The sequence below is a fragment of the Dreissena polymorpha genome, chromosome 12 (genome assembly GCF_020536995.1).
Source record: "Dreissena polymorpha isolate Duluth1 chromosome 12, UMN_Dpol_1.0, whole genome shotgun sequence".
Taxonomy (NCBI): Eukaryota; Metazoa; Mollusca; class Bivalvia; order Myida; family Dreissenidae; genus Dreissena; species Dreissena polymorpha.
The window spans coordinates 19027228-19047915 of NC_068366.1; the positions used below are offsets into that span (position 1 = coordinate 19027228).

Genomic DNA, 20688 nt, shown 5'->3' on the forward strand with positions numbered 1-20688 from the left:
TTTGTGTGTAATCTAAACATATTACAGTGTTACACATCAATTTTTCATTAATGGCCAATTTTTTAAAGTTTAAAATTGACTATGTCACAGGGACATTACATGTTTATATTTAATAGTTAACAAATATTGGCAAGATTGTGTACGTTTAAAAATAAGTATGTTAAAAGATTGCCGAATATATATTAAGAACACATTTTGGTAACATTTGTTTGGTAGTACCATCGGCATTTTATGCTTATCTGTTTTGTTAAGGATTTAAACCTGAAATGAACGTCGCGTCAGTTTTCCGTTTACGTGTTTAAAACTACTAACAGTTGCTGGAAATCCTTACACGATAGAATACCAATACGACATACAATACGTCAAATGCTAACGTCGTGTACAGGCTTTTACCACAAGTATAATCATTTCGGGCAAACAACTACAGATTACCAGGTTGAATTATTCTTTCCCTAATACAAACGTACATTTTCATACAAATTAAAATGAAAAATATATACTACTATCAGTATTCGCAGGTAATTAGATAGGTGTTCCATCGACAAAGTAAGTCGGTCCCACGATATAGTTTACTCGATCCCACGAGTTAGTAAGTCATTTCCTCGAGGTAGTATGTCGTGGGAGCGATTTGGAAAAAAAGAGGAGTGCATTAAAAAAAAGAGAATTGTATGTCACCTCTATGCCACCGTTCCATTCTGAAAGTTCAATCGACGTTGTGGTTTGCTCTTATTTCAAAACGAGGCTCCACTAAAGATACACAACTTTGTGTCCGAATAGGAAGAGGTCTGATTGTGGATTTATTTATTTCTGAACATAACATCGTTTTGTCCTCAATTACGATGAATTTTGGTCAGTTTTTTAATCTTCAAATACAAGTTATAATTGGTAGGAGGATGCATGATGCAAGTAAAACAGGTAATTTGATAATGTAATATATTTTCGCGACCCTATAAATCTGTCAAATATATTGACAGCATAATAACACTGTTGAAATTAATCATCCCAAAATGTGAACTCTATCAATCCAACTGATTATGCTTAGTTTGAATCATGTACGTGCAGTTTCTGCGGTATAATGCTTACAATTATGCTTAATGACTATTTAACTGTGTAAAAACGATAAGCAAACAATGCCTTCAAAGTCATGTCCAGCATTTTTAAGGTAGCAAAAATAAGGTACTGAAGGAGATTTAATTTTGTTAACCAGGTTTTCCGAAGGAAAATACTGGTTATTGGATTGGCGAATGTCGGCGGGCGGGCGAGCTGGCGGGCGGGCGTAACAAGCTTGTCCGGGCCATAACTTTGTCGTTCATTGTGAGATTTTAAAATCATATGGTACACTTGTTCACCATCCTTAGACGGTGTGTTTGGCGAAAGAATTACGTCGATATCTCCAAGGTCGAGGTCACACTTTGAGTTCAAAGGTCAAAAATGGCTATAAATGAGCATTTCCGGGCCATAACGTCAATATCTCCAAGGTCAAGGTCGCCACTACTAAAAATAGGTTTATTTTTAAACAAAGGGGGTTAATTATAAACAATCAGTTCAGTTTGAGTTGTCTCCCTTTATTAGACTTTTTTACCACATCAAAACCTGGTTTTGTGACAATATTGTCCCTTGTTTAACTAATGGACTTGATCCAGAGAAAAATGACTCATTCATTTAAAACTTTTTATATGTCAACAATTTTCATTGCTTCAATATGTTCATATATTTTACATAAGGGAGAAACAGTATTTGGACTTATTAGACATTCCTATTATTTTAGATATACTTTACCTGACTGATTGATATTAACCAGATTCGTTGAATGTAAGTTTTTATTTGTTGGGAAATAATGAATTCAGACAACGAGAATATACTTTTAATGCATTTTATAAAGAAATGATACAATGATGCATATTAAACATGTTTTAACGACACAAATTTATATAAAAAAAAACTGGTTCTTATAATTTCTTAGACTGTTCACGGCTCGTTTGTACACAATTATCAGAATTTCGCGAATCCGTTTTATAACAGTTATGAAAACTCTGCGACTCGTTTGTTTTACAAAGTGAGGGTCCAAAAGCCGCTTCACAAAGGCAGGAAAAAAGCCCCTTAATTCTCTTGAGCCGACAACCCGTACATCCACATCAAGTACGATCGGCCGAGCTGCATTTGTACCTGAACAAAAAAATAAGAAGTATTTTAGTTTTTGTAAGTCGGTCTGTAGTAAGAATTTCCAACAACTTCTGGAAAATATAATGCAATTTTTAAAAAAATCTAGACGGACTTTGATGTTTATCCAACTTTTTCTTTATTGACATTTTGTGTATATAATGTCGTGACGTGTACAATTGGATTTTAATGTTCGTCTGTTAAATCGAAATGACTGTAGTGTATTTTAACAACTGCATAGACGTGTTCGATGCATGACTATATTGGAATTAAAACAATCAACAGTTTGGTGTTTTATATGTTTGTATCAGTACTGCTTGTTTGTGCAAGAAGTACAAATACCTAGCAAGTAATGTGTATACATACAATACCTATTAAGTGCGGTAATTGTACATGAAAGTTATACAAATTTGGTACACATGCATACGCTTCTTTCGTGTTAAAAAGATAAGTTAAAACATCTAATAACATTTTGAATACCTTAAATTGCATCTAGCTCTAGACTCCTGTACGACATTGCAAATGGTCTTTAGTCCATCAGTTGTATTAAAGAAAACAAGCATATTATTCAAGATAAAATGCAGACAGATCACAAAAGATTATGGTGGTGGTTATGGACAGTTAGACTCAATGATAATGATGAGAGTAATGACACGGTATGTACTATTTTGTTGTCGGCGTTGATAAGTACATTATTGATGTTGGTGAATAATTGAGACTTTGTATGTGAGGACGTTTGAAGTAATGCTGACGATCGTAGTCAATAGTGAAGTAATTATAAACATAGCGATGTTGGGAATGCTAGTGATCTCGTGAGTATGATGGGGATAATGACGATGACGATTAGGATTCTTTTTACCTGTTTTACGCTAGCTCTATTTCCTTCGTGCCGTCCATGCCATATATAAACTTATCTCTTTCACCGTTGTCCCATATAACCTATACATAAATTAATGTATCGCAATTACAAATACGCTTGCAGATAATAAATAACCGGTAACACGTTAAAATGTTTTATCTTTATATTAAGAATAAACGCTTAAACGAAACTATTCATTTACATATGCAAACTTTATATGACGAGACGTGGGTCCATAGATAAGGAAGCCCCGACATTCCAAGTTTGTCTTGCAATTCGTTATATGTTTTATTTGTTTGTGGCTTAATTTGACTTTTGTGTCCTAAATCTGACCTTGACCTTCTACATGTATGTACAAGTTTATGCATGGACATTCCGCCTCCTCATGGTGGTCATTATGCAATTGCATGGTGATTAACGAAGGTACATCCCTGTCAATGTGTTGTATGACCTTTTTGAAATCTGATCTTCAGGTGTGACATTAACTTCGAGGTAGGAAAACGAGTGTTACACGCGACATTTTGTCTAACGATTTTTAACATTTACGCCCATCTATTTTAAAATCAATCTATACATCGACAAGCTATGACTGAGGTAGGCATTTTAAAGCTTTTGTTTCTTCAAAATTTTGCCATTGACGTCTAATGTGACCTTCACCTTTTAGTTAAAGAAGTGTGTGTACCATGCGACACGCCGTCTAATGATGGTTAACATATGTAGCAAGTTTTTGTTAAACACATCAATATATCTCTAGCTACGAAAGAAATGTTCAAGATTTTTAAGGCTTAATTTAAACTTCGACCCAAAATTTAGACTTTGACCTTTGAGGTTGGTTGATGGGTTTTCCAAACAGCACATCTCCCATAATTGTTGAGATATTTGGAGAGACGTAAAGACGTACAGTATGACTGCTTTATGCCGCAATTTTATTAAAGGATCATAAAACCATAAATGTAATAAGTAATCAAACTGAAATCATACACAATGTAATAATTCATATTCATGTTTTTAAACGACGCTTTCAAATGTATCAACTCAGGAACGTCTGTGCTTAAAAATATTAAAATGTAAATAAACCTGTGGCAGTTTTTATTCTCATCATTTGCAATGACAATAAGCGACATGGTGAGCTAGTGAGTTGTAGTGTTGGTTTGTTATTTAATCCAGTTGTTTAATTAAGCTACATACTAAGGCCAATGGCTCGTACATTCTTAGGACAACGCCACAGCTGAGAGGATCGATGGCGTGTATCTTGTCATCGAAATCTGGACCTTAAACATGCATAATAATTATACACAACATCTTCATAACCAATATTCGGAAGAAATATCTTCACAATCTGTTTCGTATAATAATCATGCACTCGAAATGTTTAATTTCAACCCAAATAATTCAAAATCCGCGTACACGCAAGGAAACACTACGTAGATAGCTTTGCAACCAATAAAAAGTCCGCTAAACTTGGATACCTATATATATTGCAGATTGTGTATTAGCTTTATCTGTGCATGTCTAACGTTTCCTAGCAAAATTTTTGATTGTTTTCACATCGCTTCTTTGTGTATCCTCGTTTTTTATGACCCCAAATCGAATGATCGGGGGGCATTGTATTTCACAAACACAGCTCTTGTTTCTTTTTCGAAATGCACTATCTGTATACTTTATGCGTATTCAAATGTCTATGCTCGTTCATTAAACAGTTTTTGAAACTATTGTTGCGTTGCTGTTTTAATATAAATTTATTTTAAATGACAGTTGCTTGACATTTAACCGCTTATTTTTATGGTGTATCATGTTATCGCTCTTAATATGTATAACAATGCCATGATAATAATAATTAAATTCAGTTTTAACCGGACGGAAAGACAGATACACGGACATATGTTAAGAGGGCGGGCCTATTAAAGAAGGTGAAATACATTATTATCGATTGCGCTAATCAAAGTCCGTTATACTTTTCAAGTACTAACTGGAATATACTTCTCTGATAAGGAAAACTGATGCTGCTACCATGGAGCTATCTTTTGGAGAATAATGTGGTCATTGTAGAAAAAATAACTTATAATCACCATGACGACTTCTTTGAAGAACCACAACCGACGTTTATGATGTTTATTTGTATGATAAAATTAGATGTTGTTCGTGTGTTTTTTCATTTATGTTGATTTGTTTGATTTCAGACTAAAGACAGACATTCAAATATATAGACCATGTATATTTCTTATATGCAAACATGTAGAAGGTCAGCACGAAAACATGACCTTCTCATCAAGGCTCGTGCGTTTTTTGGTAAATAAACATTTGCATTTATCGGTTTTTAACAATAATCGCATGTTTTCGATGAAGACATACCTGGTTTTACTCTACATCCAACCGCCAGAAGTTCGCCAGAATTTACTATTCTAGATTCTTGAACAGTCTGAACTTCACCAGCATCTTTACCGCATCGGTATTAAAGTGTGAGGTCATTTAAATCCCATGTAACGAAAACCTGTCCATATATCCACATCAAAAATACAGTTGAATATACACATCAGAAAGAAAAAAGAACATTCAATGAAATTCGTCGTAGATCAAAGGCCGTTCATATGGTATATGTTATATGTCATTTGTTAATTATGGTACCTGTCTCATAAATTGTGAAATAGTTAATTATCATTTTTGATCTTTTAAGAAAGTGTTTTGTTTTCCAACGCGTTTATATTAGGTTGAACTATGTATGAATGACTAAACTTAACATAAGTTCGAATAAAACAATTACAATAGGGATATGTTATAGGGTATTAATTTTTTTCTTTCAACGTTTGGACGATATCTTTTGCATTTCGGTAGTGTTGTTATCGAGCATTTGGTTCGATAACAGTTATTTAAACAGTTAAAAACTACCTAAATGCCCTACAACAGTTCCAGGCCCATTGAGGTCAGATGTTTGTCTGTTGTCAAATTGATGCATTCGAACTCGTGTACCAAGCGCTGGAAGGTCTGTGTCGTGGCTGGCTTCAAACAAACATCCACAATCTTCTTCTGCACGCCTTCTTGTGTCTGACCGACAAAAGTTGATATCCTCCTGGTACATTTTTTTAACTAATCATTAATTATGCATTAAACAGTATTATTTTACCCAATAAACAACTATAATACAGCAATTAAACTTAACGTGCAGTTCTCCTCATTACAGTGTTTTGGTTCACAAATAAGTAAATCCATGGTAATTGTTTCAAATATCACAACAAAGCAAATAGTGTTTTGTATTATTTTTGTGGATAACGGAATTATCATAGTCGTCATTTACAGTATTTTCTCAAACGAATATTTTTATGACACATGTTTCGCAGCTAGGTCTTGCTATACAGCATATTGTCATGTATTATGTATAACCAAACAAGCAATATTTAAAAAAAGGAACATGCACTTGGTATTTACCTTATCCTCTGCCGAAAGGCTTGTTAATCTATTGACTGCCATATTGCAGCCTTGTGACGTCAACAGTGACTGTAATATAAAAACAACAACCTCTCATGCCTGTTTTATGTAAACGAGTTTCGATCCAAAGAACCAAGGACGGAATTATTAAGACGAGTATTCAAAATGTGTTAATAACACTTGTGGAGCGAATACAGTGTCTGAATCATTCTTAATTTTTATATTGATAATGTTTTATATCTTCACGTTTTTTTTGTGCTTTAAGAAGCTATTTAAATGTTAAAAAGCTTCTTTGAAGTTAATTATAAGGCAGATATAAGATACGCCAAAATGCAAAATTATTAGGACATTTCATGTTTTGTTCGTAACTTAAAGTGGAACTTGATGTATGTTCTTCAAAAAAAATATTTAACTAAAAGTTTGCTTTCATTGTTAAGTGCGACCTCAAGAAGAAAGTTATATGAGACATTACGATGCAGTTTCGTTTGAAACTAATAAAATGTCATTTAGCTACCAAAATAATCGGAAAAAAGCATACTCTTATCGTTTTTTCAAGCATCACGAGTTACATTTGTAGGATTATCGTTTTATTTGCTCATTTAAAAAAGAAATAAGAAGAGTAGATATTATACCCGCGGCAAAACTAGCTAATATATATAGCCTCACGATACGTAAGGGTACAACAGTACCTCGAAATATCCATGCTTAGCAAGTCTTCGCCCATCTTTGAAAGTGTAGATTTTAGATGCAATTATTGCAGACGTGTTTTCTATAAAAGACTAAAAAACGACATTAATGCAAATATATAAAGGATTTAATCTTATAGATTACCAAAATACATTGTATGAATGGAAATGCACAAACTCAGTAACTGGCAAACATATGCATTAGTAGGTTGTTTCGTGATTATTTAGAAACGACTACATAATTCTTGTGGTTCAGTCAGTGCAATTAAACAGAAATAAGTATAAAAAGCTTCTACACCGGACAACACATTGCCAAATTAATACATTGTAAGTGGTTAACATTATTTAAAATATTGCACGCTTAGGGTTTATATTGACTTTTAACAGTATTGTATATTATATGAACAATAACAAACGGCAAACAGACCGGACGTCTGAAAATAGCATTAATTGAAATACTGTTTATTAGAATCTTTGCGATCTCTTTCAATACCATCATCATATACACAGTACAGCAATAAAAAGCTGGTAATTATAATAGATTAATGTTATTGTTTTAATTGTATTGTTTGCATTTATTTGGACACTCTTCGTTTCAGAATTGTAAGCCTGGTGTTTAATTACCCTTTTTAATCTTATGGTTGAATCAATGCACCTCTAATACGTTCAATTGACTTGTTCATGAAAAATAAAACACACTTCATGTAGCACGCACACCTTTGATAACTTTAATTACCGGTATAAAAAAAAATATGTTTCATTATTGTTGTGTTTTATATTAAATTTTAGTGAAGTTCTTATAATGCTTATTTATTGTTTGTTATGTTAATTCACGGTTATAAGTATTCAGACCACATTTATTCTGATGCTTATAACTGACTAGTATTTTTATATAAAGGATGAGTTTTTTTTATTATAACTTACACTGTTAGAAACTGATGGTGTATACACCCTCAGTGCATGTTATTTCATACCATAAGCGAAGCTCTCGTATGTTATGAAATTACTAAGGGTGTATATTTCATACCAGACATTCCCAAAAATGCCGGACATCCGGACCTGACCGACGTTTGGACCAATTAAAAATACTATATTGCCAGTCGGAAAGTCCGCAAATAATTCAAGAGATTAAGTGTATTTATTTCAAAGAATGAAAACTTGAAAATAAGCGAGAGCTATTATGAACTATGAGAAGGAATTAAATACGTCATTTTTTTTTTGGTTAATATTCATGAAATGTTACTGCGTACGGCACTGAACACTTCATCCTTTGCGAGTAAAGCTGTCTTTTACAGTAAACGAAAACACGGTCTGCAACTCAGATTGTTGCAATTTGGGTATTAACAGTTCATTCTGGATCAAATTTCGCTTCATAGTTCTTTTTTAATTGATTTATATATCTTTGTAAACAGTTTGTTGACATTTGAAGTTTAATTTTTAGTTGTCATATAATTTTGCGACCTGAAAACATTTGTCATTGCAATTTGCTTAATTCCGATAATTGCTTTGTGCTTAAAAACTTAGTCTTTTAAATGATGTAATTGATATCCCAAACATGTTCTGTTGTTTTAGGTACTTCTTTGATTCCTAGCAAGACTAAATGTGATTTTTTTTGTAAAAATAGTTTATTTAAATTCTTCACTGTCACAAATAACTATCCGTATCTGAAAACACTTGTTTTAAGAGAAATTGGCTACCAGTATACAATTTTTGAATTTCCAATTTAGAAATTGTATTGTTTTTAACATTTTGGTTTAAATATTTTTCTTGAGAATACTGTGAGTGTGTTGTTGTTTTGTTTGTTTTCATTGTTCAGTGTTGTGTTGTTTATTATGCCCCCCTTCGAAGAAGAGGGGGTATATTGTTTTGCTCATGTCGGTCCGTCGGTCGGTCCGTCCGTCCGTCCGTCCACCAGATGGTTTCCGGATGATAACTCAAGAACGCTTGGGCCTAGGATCATGAAACTTCATAGGTAGATTGATCATGACTGGCAGATTACCCCTATTGATTTTCAGGTCACTAGGGCAAAGGTCAATGTCACAGTGACTCGAAATAGTAAAATGGTTTCCGGATGATAACTCAAGAACGCTTAGGCCTAGGATCATCAAACTACATAGGTAGATTGATCATTACTGGCAAATGATCTCTATTGATTTTCAGGTCACTAGATCAAAGGTCAAGGTCACAGTTACTCGAAATAGTAAAATGGTTACCGGATGATAACTCAAGAACGCTTAGGCCTAGGATCATGAAACTTCATAGGTAGATTGATCATTACTGGCAGATGTTCTCTATTGATTTTCATGTCACTAGGTCAAAGGTCAAGGTCACAGTGACTCGAAATAGTAAAATGGTTTCCGGATGATTACTCAAGAATGCTTAGGCCTAGGATCATGAAACATCATAGGTAGATTGATCATGACTGGCAGATGACCTCTATTGATTTTCAGGTCACTAGGTCAAAGGTCAAGGTCACAGGGACTCAAAAAAGTAAAATGGTTTCCGGATGATAACTCAAGAATGCTTACGCCTAGGATCATGAAACTTCATAGGTACATTGATCATGACTGGCAGATGACTCCTATTGATTTTCAGGGCACTAGGTCAAAGGTCAAGGTCACAATGACTCGAAACAATTAAATGGTTTCCGGATGATAACTCAAGAATGCTTATTCCAAGGATCATGAAATTTCACCGGAACATTGATCATGACTGTCAGATGACCCCTATTGATTTTCTGGTCACTAGGTCAAAGGTCAAGGTCACAGTGACTCTAAACAGTAAAATGGTTTGCGGATGATAACTCAAAAACGCTTACGTCTAGGATCATGAAACTTCATAGGAACATTAATCATGACTGGCTGATGACCCCTATTGATTTTCAGGTCACTAGGAAAAAGGTCAGTAAAATGATTTCCGGATGATAACTCAAGAATGCTTACGCCTAGGATCATAAAACTTCCTAGGTACATTGATAATGACTGGCAGATGACCCCTATTGATTTTCAGGTCACTAGGTCAAAGGTCAAGGTCTCAGTGACTCGAAATAGTAAAATAGTTTCCGGATGATAATTCAAGAATGCTTACGCCTAGGAACATGAAACTTCATAGGTACATTGATCATGACTGGCAGATGACCCCTATTACTGTTCAGGTCACTAGGTCAAAGGTCAAGGTCACAGTGACTCAAAACAGTAAAATGGTTTCCTGATGATAACTCAATAATAATTAGGCCTAGGATCATGAAACTTCATAGGTACATTGATCATTACTGGCAGATGACCCCTATTGATTTTCAGTTCACTAGATCAAAGGTCAAGGTAACAGTTACAAAAACTGTATTCACACAATGGCTGCCACTACATTTGACAGCCCATATGGGGGGCATGCATGTTTTACAAACTGCCCTTGTTTTTTATTTAATTTTTTCAATTATCATTACGTCAATAAATTTGAGTTGTTTACATTATGTTTTGGTTCTATGAATCCCAGTCCGGTCCTGCAAGTTTTTTTAGTCCACAGGACCGAATGTCCCGTGGACTTTAAATAATTTTTGGAATGTCTGCATACACCATCACTCACTTACTAAGGTTCGATTGTTAATTGTCGGCTCGGGTACTACTTACATGTACCCCGGGTAATCTAAAGTCTAATTACAAGTACCCTGGGTACGGTTAATATACTTAAACGTACCCGGTGCTATTAGACTGTACCCGAGATGTATATTCGCTCAAAATCTGATGTCGTTAAACGCGCTGCTGATTACCGTAAAACGATATTGTTTACCTTAAACAAACTTCTCTATAAAAAAATCTGCATCAACATGCTTTTTGAGTATGAGTTTCGATAATATAAAGGCCATTTAACAGAAAATTGACATAAATGTGAACATAATTAACTTTAACAAAATAGCCGACAACAACTGATTTAGCGTTAAAATTCCCGGGTACGTTTTAGTATATTTACCGTACCCAGGGTACTAGTAAGTATACTTAAGAGTACCTGTGGTACATGTAAGTAGTTCCCGAGCTGACAATGACTAATCGAGCCTTACTAACTGTATAATGATTATATCTCACCGACTACCTTTACCATGTTGTGTTTATCAACCTGAAATTTATGTAAAATCCGGCTTTCTTGACTTTTATTTTTCATTCTTTTGATTACGCAATTTATTGACGTATCTCGTGGGAAATTATTTGACTCTTTGGATTTTAATGACGACAAGCTGGAAGTGTCATTTTATTTTACAAACGAATCTAAAATGTATTTTAGTATTGTGTGTTTGTCATGCATAATTCAGTGTTTTCCAGAAAAAATTGAGTAGCCAGTTATATGGCCGGCAACTATGCAGTAAAACAAAAGCTTTGTGACATTTTACTAGATATATTTGGGAAAAGTAGCCGGTATCTAGAGTAAATGTAAACGGCGAAATCGCCGGCTGCCGGTACTTACAGAGAACACTGATTATGGTAAACTAAATAAAATAACTTGCTTCGACAGGATTATGGCTTTGTTAACTCGTTTTTTGGGTCATAAGCATTGAATACAAATGTTATTAAAACAATAGTGTGGTTTAAAATTGATTTTGAGAATGGGATGGAAACAAAAAATGAAAGGGCATACAGGGATGAAAATTAGTGGTTTCCCGTGAGCCCGGGGCAAGTAGATTTTGGCCTGAGCAACTCAATTGCAACTTTTTCCAAATTTAAAACAATTCAGTGCAATAAAAATTGAATAACAATTGACCACCATGGATCAATACTAGTTAAATAACATTTATTATTTAGGAATAGGAAATGATTCAATTCAGGCCCATAATAATACATCATGCATTGAACATGTGATATGTCAGCAATTTTATTTAATTATCTATTATTTTATTAAAAGAATGGAAAATATACACATACACATATTTCTGGGCTCGTTATTCTTTATCTGGGCAACCAAAATACCAAAGAAAGTAAAAAGTGAGTTTCAATCCCTGGCATATTATTGTAACTTTATTGTTATAAGTATTGCATAAGGTTGTGATTGAGATAAGCTTGTTGTTTATAGTATATTTACTTTTTAGCTCGACTATTATATATGAAATATATATAGTAAAGCTATCCTACTCACCCCGGCGTCGGCATTCCCGTTCCCGTGTGCGTGAGCGTTGGAATGTTAAAGTTTGCGTACTACCTAAATTATTTCCTATGTCCCTTGACATATTGCTTTTATATTTTGCATACTGCTTTACCAACATGACCCAAACCTATAAACAAGAGCAGACAACTGTATCAAGCATTTTGTAAGAATTATGGCCCTTTTTTCACTTAGAATATGCATATTATTGATAAATCTATGTTAAAGTTTGCGTACCACCTACAATATTGTCTCTGTCCCTTGACATATTGCTTTTATATTTTGCATACTTCTTTACCAACATGATCCCAACCTATAAACAAGAGCAGACAACTGTATCAAGCATTTTGACAGAATTATGGCCCTTTTTATACTTAGATAATTGAACATTTGTTTAAGTTTTGTGTTTGGGTCCATTTACTCCTAAAGTATCATAGCTATTGCTTTCAGACTTGGAAAACTTGCTAACTATCATAAGGGGACTGTACAGGGCAAGTTGCATAACGCTGGTTGGCTTTTTAACGGAATTATGGCCCTTTTTTGTCTTAGTAACTTTGAATATTTTATTACATTTTTGTTTAGATCCACTTTACTTCTAAAGTATCAAGGCTATTGCTTTCAAACTTCAAATACTTTCTTACTATCATGATGGTACTGTACCTGGCAAGTTGAATTTGACCTTGACCATTGAATGACCTTGACTCTCAAGGTAAATAAATGAATTTTGCTTAAATTGCCATAACTTCTTTATTTATGATCACATTTGATTCATACTTTGACAAAACAACACTTACCTGACATACCAAAATGGACTCCACCCAAACCATCCCCCACGCCCCACTCCAGAATCCCCCCCCCCCAAATTTATTTTTGAAAGATGATCTATTAAATGACCACACACCCACATTATACCCCCTCTCCATGATGGTTTACATTATACTGTCAAGCACTCGAATTGTCGAGCGCGCAGTCCTCTGACAGCTCTTGTTATGTCCCCCAGTCTATACTCGGGGACATATTGTTTTTGCCCTGTCTGTTTGTTGGTTTGCTTGTTTGTTGGTTTGCGTCAAACTTAGCATGTGTATCTCATGGAGCTGCACATTTTGAGTGGTGAAAGGTCAAGGTCATCATTCAAGGTCAAACGTCAAATATATGGGGGACATATTGTTTCACAAACACATCTTGTTTATGACTCCTATAAAAGCTGAAATAGTGTCAACAATCTTAATGTACAGCACCGTTTCATTTGCAATCAATATTAAAATAATTCCAATTGTGTGCTACATTTAATAATAATGCTTTTTGAAACAAAAATGATTTGTTGCCCACATTTATTTATGATTTTATTAATTAAACGCTTATATTGTGATGCTCTCGTGAACCTTTTATAATCGATTGTAGAATAAATTGAATACAATGTTAATGTCCGTCAGTGTTATACTAATTCCTAATCGGATTTCATTGATATTTTGATAACTTTTAATCTGATACCTGGGTCGAGTTCAAAAATGGTTCCGTCCGCTTAAAACCATGGCCGTCAGGGGCAGGGCAGTTTTCCTTACATGGCTATAGTAAAATCTTTTTACAACTCTAGAAATCACCTTTACTGTCCATCCTTCAAGAAACTTGGTCAGGTCATTTGTTCTAACGATACATTGTATCTCGGCTGATTTGTTTCGGTTCCTTGAAAAACATTGCTGCCAGGTGGGGGGCATTTTTCGTATACGGGTATATTGAAAAGTTCTTACGGCACTTATTAACACATTTATTCACAAATCTTCATGAAATTTGGTCAGAACTTTTGTATCAATTAAATCTCAGCCAAGTTTGAAACTGGGTCATCTGAGCTGAAAAAAATTGGTCAATATATTAAATATAAAAAAACATGTTTATACATGTACCACAGGAGTCACTTTGTTTGTCTAATCTTCATGAACATCGGTATGAATATTTAACTTCAAAACTAACATTGGGCATATAAATTAAGCATTAATGTTTCATAAAGTACTTTCATTTTTTAGCTCGGCTGTTTTCTGAGAAAACCCTAGGTATTGTCATAGCCAACTCGTCGTGTCGTGTCGTGTTTTTCTGCCGCCCGGCGTCCGTCATGCTAAAACCTTAACATTGGCTTTAAAATCAAAGTACTTCCACCTACAGCTTTGAAACTTCATATGTAGATGCACCTTGATGAGTTATACACGCCACACCTATTTTTGGGTCACTAGGTCAAAGGTTCAGGTCACTGTGACCTCTTAAAAAAATAATTCTTACAAGCTTCATTATTCAAAACTGCACCCGCAGCCGAGCGTCGGCATTCGTTATGCGGTGCTCTTGTTGTGATAATAGTTAAGTTCCTTAGAGTCTCAGGTGAGCGCCTTTGGGCCCATGGTCCTCTTGTTGGGATACTAACGCTGAATGAATCAAGGTCCCCCCCGGATACTACTTCCACGTACCCAGTACTTTGAAGTATACTTCACCGTACACCGATTTTCAAATGATACTTTTGGGTACCCCGGTATACTTACAGGTACCCCATCTTTCCTAATAAAAAAAATCGTACCCAAAATAGTTTGTACCAAATTTTTGTTCGTAACCAATTGTTTTAGTACCCATTTTTTTGGAACCAAAATTTTCGTACCCAATTTTGTTTTCGTCCCCACATGTTTGGCATAAATTGTTCGTACCCAAATTTTCGTACCCACATTTATTTTCGTACATATATTTTTCTTACCAAAATTTTTTTGGTACCCAAATTTTTTTTCCAACCCAAATTTTTTTTTGGCATAATTTTTTCGAACCCAAAATTTTCGTACCCACATTTTTTTCGTATCCAAAATTTTCGTACCCACATTTTTTGGTCGTACCCAAATTTTCATTCCCACATTTTTCTTACCCAAAATGTTCGTACCCACTTTTTTTAGTCCCCACTCATTCCATCCAACGAAACCCTTAAGGTGTCGCAAATCTAGTCAAGGATCTAATCTTATAGATACAGTTATATGTTATACTAACTTTAGAAATTATCGTTTTTATATGTATGGCATGTAAAGATGGTTTCAAAGAAAATTTACTCGACATACGTGTCAGTAGATGTTTATCTATCTTTAACTCGGTTAAATAGAAATATGCTGTGCAAATAAAATGATGTGTACATCAGTTACAAAGTATTTCTTTAATTTACCTTGTTATAATCACCAACGCCTATGAAAAAAATGAGATTATTTGCTCTGTCGATCTCTCGAACTGCTGTTGCCACATCTGACAGAATCTGTAACAGAAAGTCTTAATTTATTAGTCTACTGATACAAATAGTATGTTTTCGAAACACTATGCTTAAGAATCAGACAAGTCTACTTGTTAGCAATTCTGATTATATTCCTTAATCATGAACATGCGACACAGATATACACAAAATAGAAGTTTTATTTACTAAGTTTAAATTCGTGAATCGGCATTGATACTCATTCATCTGAATAGCCAAAACGGTTACCTCTTCCATATGACTCTCATCCTGAACATCTGGTCCGGCAAGTAGTCTGGTTTCCGTCGGACGACCATCAGTAATGACAATGAGTGTTGGTGTCAAAATAAGTCCGTGAAAACTTGGAGCTTGTAATGAGAATGATAATTTCTTTTTTTTAAAGATAATAATGCTAATGTATATTTTTAACTATTACTTTTAAACATAAACGATATAAAACGTTATGTGTAACCATTTTGATGCAATATTTTATATGACATTTTCTGACATACAAGTATGCTTATTTTATATTAATATCTGAACTACTGCGCATTAAAGATAAACGGACTCGGTTTTTCGAGTACCAAAGACTTTCGATCCATCCCTTTCCAAAGCGGCGAAAAATGTTATAAACACAATTAAAAAATTATTTCGTTATTGTTTCGTTAATGTTTGTGTTCAAAAAGTCATAACAAATTCGAAATAACACAAAACAAATATATGTAGTAAAACGCACATATTTTGGAATACTGAGCGAATGTATAACGATTCGTTTGTTATCGATTACAAGTAAAAGAATAAACGAATGGATTTTTCCAGTTTTAATTTGTAAAATATGATACAAACAGCAATCAAATCGTATAATAGCATTCCTTGTCGTATCGTACCGTCTTATGTCACTTTCGCGAAAAATACGCATTACAGGCGAAAAGCAAATAAATTGTACAACGTGGTCAATTATATCTCAGTAAACAATTTTGTTATTGTATACTATACCATTACATTCCGATTCAAACAAAGTAATTAAAAAACGAATGAATAAAAACAAAGTGTAAGATATAGCAATTATTACCGTTTTCATTTGCACTTGTCGTACATGCATGGCTCATCATTAAACCACCGTAAAGAGGGCTTGGTCCGCCTAACGCTATGCGTTCTGTAACAACACTTTGAAACATGTTATACCAATTTAGAGAGACGGTGTTAATAATTATCATGGTTAAATGTGTATGCTCGTGTTAAGCGTTATGGTATACGTATTTGTATTTACAATATTTGACACTTGAACATTGGTGTAGTTGATGTTGTTGATAATTTTAATTTATATCAAACTATTTTCAATAAGGTTTAGGATACCATGATAACACAATTTTTTTTTACATTCTTGTTATCCATTTGATAAAACTTGAACCGTTTGTTTTGAATCTAATATATGTGTTAACATAATTTATGTTCATTCAATGGGCAGCATTATTAATTGATCAATTCTAGAACGTTATTTTGCTGAAATTACGTATTTCAACATGAACTCATGTAACGCCAGTTAATACCACTATAAGACTAATAATATTATTAGCTTAAATACTATAAGTTTACAAGCATATGATACAATGACTACACACTCTCGAAAATTGATAACATCGCCGATGACTCATTTTTTTATAAAATGCTGGAACGTGTTTTATTAAACATTAAAAGAAATTATAACTTGTTTAAATTCAATTGGATATGTATGTAATATCCACTATGACTTAAGTAAAAAAATCACACATACCCATCTGACAACGAATTGAATTGAAGTCATTTGTCAGAGCCTGTTGTATTTTTGTCTCGTGTCCAAAGGTTACCAAAGCAACATAGTCGTCTAATATCCTGTCATCCTTTGATTTACTTTCCTCAAGTCCTATAATACACTTGATTTTAAGACCAAAACAGAATTACCAAAACAAAGAGTAAATATAAAATAATGTATTATTGGATTGTATTTAAAAATGCTTTTATATAAATAGATGGTCAGAAGACAACGCTTGGCAGTGAGCTTAAACCGTCAGAATAAATATGAATGCATGAAACATGAAGCAAAATATGGAATTTTCGTATTGATATACACAATATCCATCATTGCAAATATGTAATGTACAATAATATATATACATTCCTCAATCTGTCTTGGTACTCTCTCTCTCTCTCTCTCTCTCTCTCTCTCTCTCTCTCTCTCTCGCTCTCTCTCTCTAGGTGACTGTATTATACATAATTACCTATATGTATGTTTTAGTGATAACACACTCACCAGTTAGAAAATCATTCACGAACATTTTGGCCTGTCCCCAAGCATTTCCAGTCGACATACTCTCGGATATATCCAAACAAAGGACTGACACAACGCATTGTAAATGTCTTGTTCGGTCAAATACTTGACAAAAATAGAAAACGACATGTTTCATTACGACAAAAATGTTTTTAGAAAAAGCGAAGTCGATATAGAAAGTCAAGAAAGCTTTCATTAATTTATGGTTACCATAACCGAAATTATTGAAATTGACATTACCTACACTTAAAGCGTTCTTAGACAATTGTTTCCATCTTTCTTCGTTAATGGGCACGAGATATTTCTTCGTCTGTCGGATAATTCTCGTTTCTTTCATATATACCAAAATGAAATTAACATACTTAAATCAAACAATATTTGCAAATATATTATAACATTCACTTTTTCGAGGCAATTTTAATCTATCACATATTTTTTTAAGTTTTAATTTAGCAAGTCGGTGAAAAAGTATTTTTTTAATGTAACTATTATAACTCTTATATCACATTTTGCGAAGATTGCAATTACATGCGAGGATGAATGAGAAGTTTATTTAATCGCTGTTAAAATTGAATGTATTTGCTGACACTGAACTTTTCATGGAGATTTGTGTTAGTGTCATGTGTCTCTTTTATGTAGTTTGATATATTCTATGTATTTTTTAAAAGACCATAAGCCCTCAAAATCAACAAATCTTTCGTACAATATTTCGACAAATAAAGTTAACACATGAGAAAACGATGTTTCTTATAGCAATAGCCAAAATTTCAATGCTAGATGTGGTCTTGTAACATAGATTTAACAAGATACAAAATGCCCTTTTTTCGGGACAATATATTCAACACGTATTAATGTACCAATTTAGTATTCGTGTGTCGTATAAAAAGATGTTGCGGGAATTTTAAATGGAATGAAGTGTGCCACACAAACATAAAAACGAGCATTATGTATCTCGTTAATCTATGTTACCATACCACATATAGTGTTGAACTTTTGGCTTTTGCTATAAGAAATTCTGATTTTTATATGTTAACTTTATTTTACGAATTTGGTGCAAAATATTCGTTGAATTTGAGTATTATACTTGAAAAAATGATACCATTGTTTAATAGTTCATCAGTAAATTTATCATTTTAACTAAAAGTTAGTTAAGTAAGGGGCCGACAGCAACTAGCTTCAGATTATACATGCTCGTTCCTGACCCCATTCATATATATTCATAACAGTTATACCTTGTTTTGGATCTGTGTCGGATTTATCCACTGCATTTTGCATATCATATAGTAGTGACTCAATATCTTTTGATCTACTTTCGATTTCCGCATGAAGTGTGGTTTCTAAGGACGAAAAAAGCGTTTCCACTCGACATTTCAAATCCGACAAACCTAAATTACAGAAATAACATAATAGTAATATCTTCATTCTTTATTTTTTGTAAAACACGTTAAAATGTGTATTCGTAAACAATTATAATATTACGTTTAAAGTTTTATCGTACGATTATTCAATGTTTTGATAAAATTTCATTATTGATATTTCTCCAAATTTAAACAAGACTTGTTTAAGCTAAGTACTCAATGTGTCTTCGCAAAAACAATTATGGACAAAATGAATGCCTGTATCGGTGACAATTACTATCAATGCGTTTCTTCTAAATCGATATTCAATACGTATGTGTATATAAGCTTTCACGTACCTTTATTTAACCATGCAATTTTATCTTGGCTAAAAAGAAAAAAAGCATACGTTATTTCTCTTAAACAATATAAAGTCGGGAGAAATTGACATGAATGTAATTACCAAGTTCAATACATGTTTATAATTCGCTTAGATAATAAAGGTTTTATACCACAAATGGCATCCTGGTTGATCATTCTTGTTGATTTCTGACAGTCGCTTTAAGATAATTATATTGGTTTCTTGTATATCTTGTATGCCTTTGCAAACCTACAGCAAAATACCATAATACAAAGTTAAATACAACCAAATAAGGTAATAAAATTAGGACGATAATCTAACAATCTTGAGAAATGTGTTTTAACATCGACGTTTCGTCCATTAATATATTTTACCTTAGGTTCCATTTTCGTTTAAAATAAAAAGTTGGAAAATTTGTTTGCTATTTTAAGTGAACATGGTTTCCCGGAAGCAATAGGAAATAAGCGTTCACCTTAAGGAGGCAGTCTACAGTTTTGTAGCCATATTTGCGCATTGGCCGGCATTTGACAGATTTCAACGGTGGGTTTAAATAAGTTAACAGTGCAAAAAAAGTAAACGGTAATGAACCATTTTGTTTGGCTCAGTTTGAAAGCATTTGCTGTGATGGTGCAAAGCAAGTTGTCCACTGTGTGCGTATTGTTACCCGAAAAGATAAAAGTGATTGCCGGGTTAATCTGAAAATGGGGTTTTTAATTCCAAGTTCTGAGACCTCCGAAAAGGTCTATTTTACCCCAGATATCAGTTTAAAGTGCATTTTCTGTATTGTTTTGTGCTTTATTTGCAAGCTGTTGATGAGCTGAACTGAAAATTGTCTGAATCTATTTTCAGGTTGTGACTGAAGGCCTTGTTTTAAGGGTGTTTTGCAGACCAGTGGTTGTCGGCCTGGGGATTTTCAAGAAAAACTGTAGACTGCCCCCTTAAGGTAAAAATCCAAAATTTCACACCCAACACCCCATAGTCAAAGGTTACATATTTTGATAAAATAGAGTCATCAACATCTGAAAACAGCTTTCATATTCAATTCGGACCAATTTGAGCAAAGATATTAACATTTCAGTATGGGGAGGTAAGCCTGATTTTTTAAGAAAACCCTATTTTGCACGGTACGCGCATCTGCTTTAGAGCTGCAGTCTTTGTTTCTTTGTGCGACATGCTTAGTTGTTTA

General features: G+C 33.7%; 1 protein-coding gene across 1 annotated transcript; it reads right to left on the reverse strand.

Moving 5' to 3' along the window:
- Positions 1–1852: 1852 nt before the first annotated feature.
- LOC127852164 (uncharacterized) lies at positions 1853–19747 on the reverse strand. The gene is made up of 16 exons (XM_052386003.1): positions 19654–19747; positions 19501–19529; positions 19037–19189; positions 18045–18134; positions 17787–17909; positions 17271–17399; positions 16569–16652; positions 15746–15864; positions 15437–15523; positions 7132–7221; positions 6443–6511; positions 5906–6086; positions 5372–5518; positions 4227–4290; positions 3020–3099; positions 1853–2166 (listed from the first exon to the last, which is right to left on the reverse strand). The coding sequence occupies exons 3-13, from the start codon at positions 19077–19079 to the stop codon at positions 5472–5474; spliced, it is 1062 nt and encodes a 353-aa protein (XP_052241963.1). The 5' UTR covers positions 19080–19189; positions 19501–19529; positions 19654–19747; the 3' UTR covers positions 1853–2166; positions 3020–3099; positions 4227–4290; positions 5372–5471.
- Positions 19748–20688: the final 941 nt, after the last annotated feature.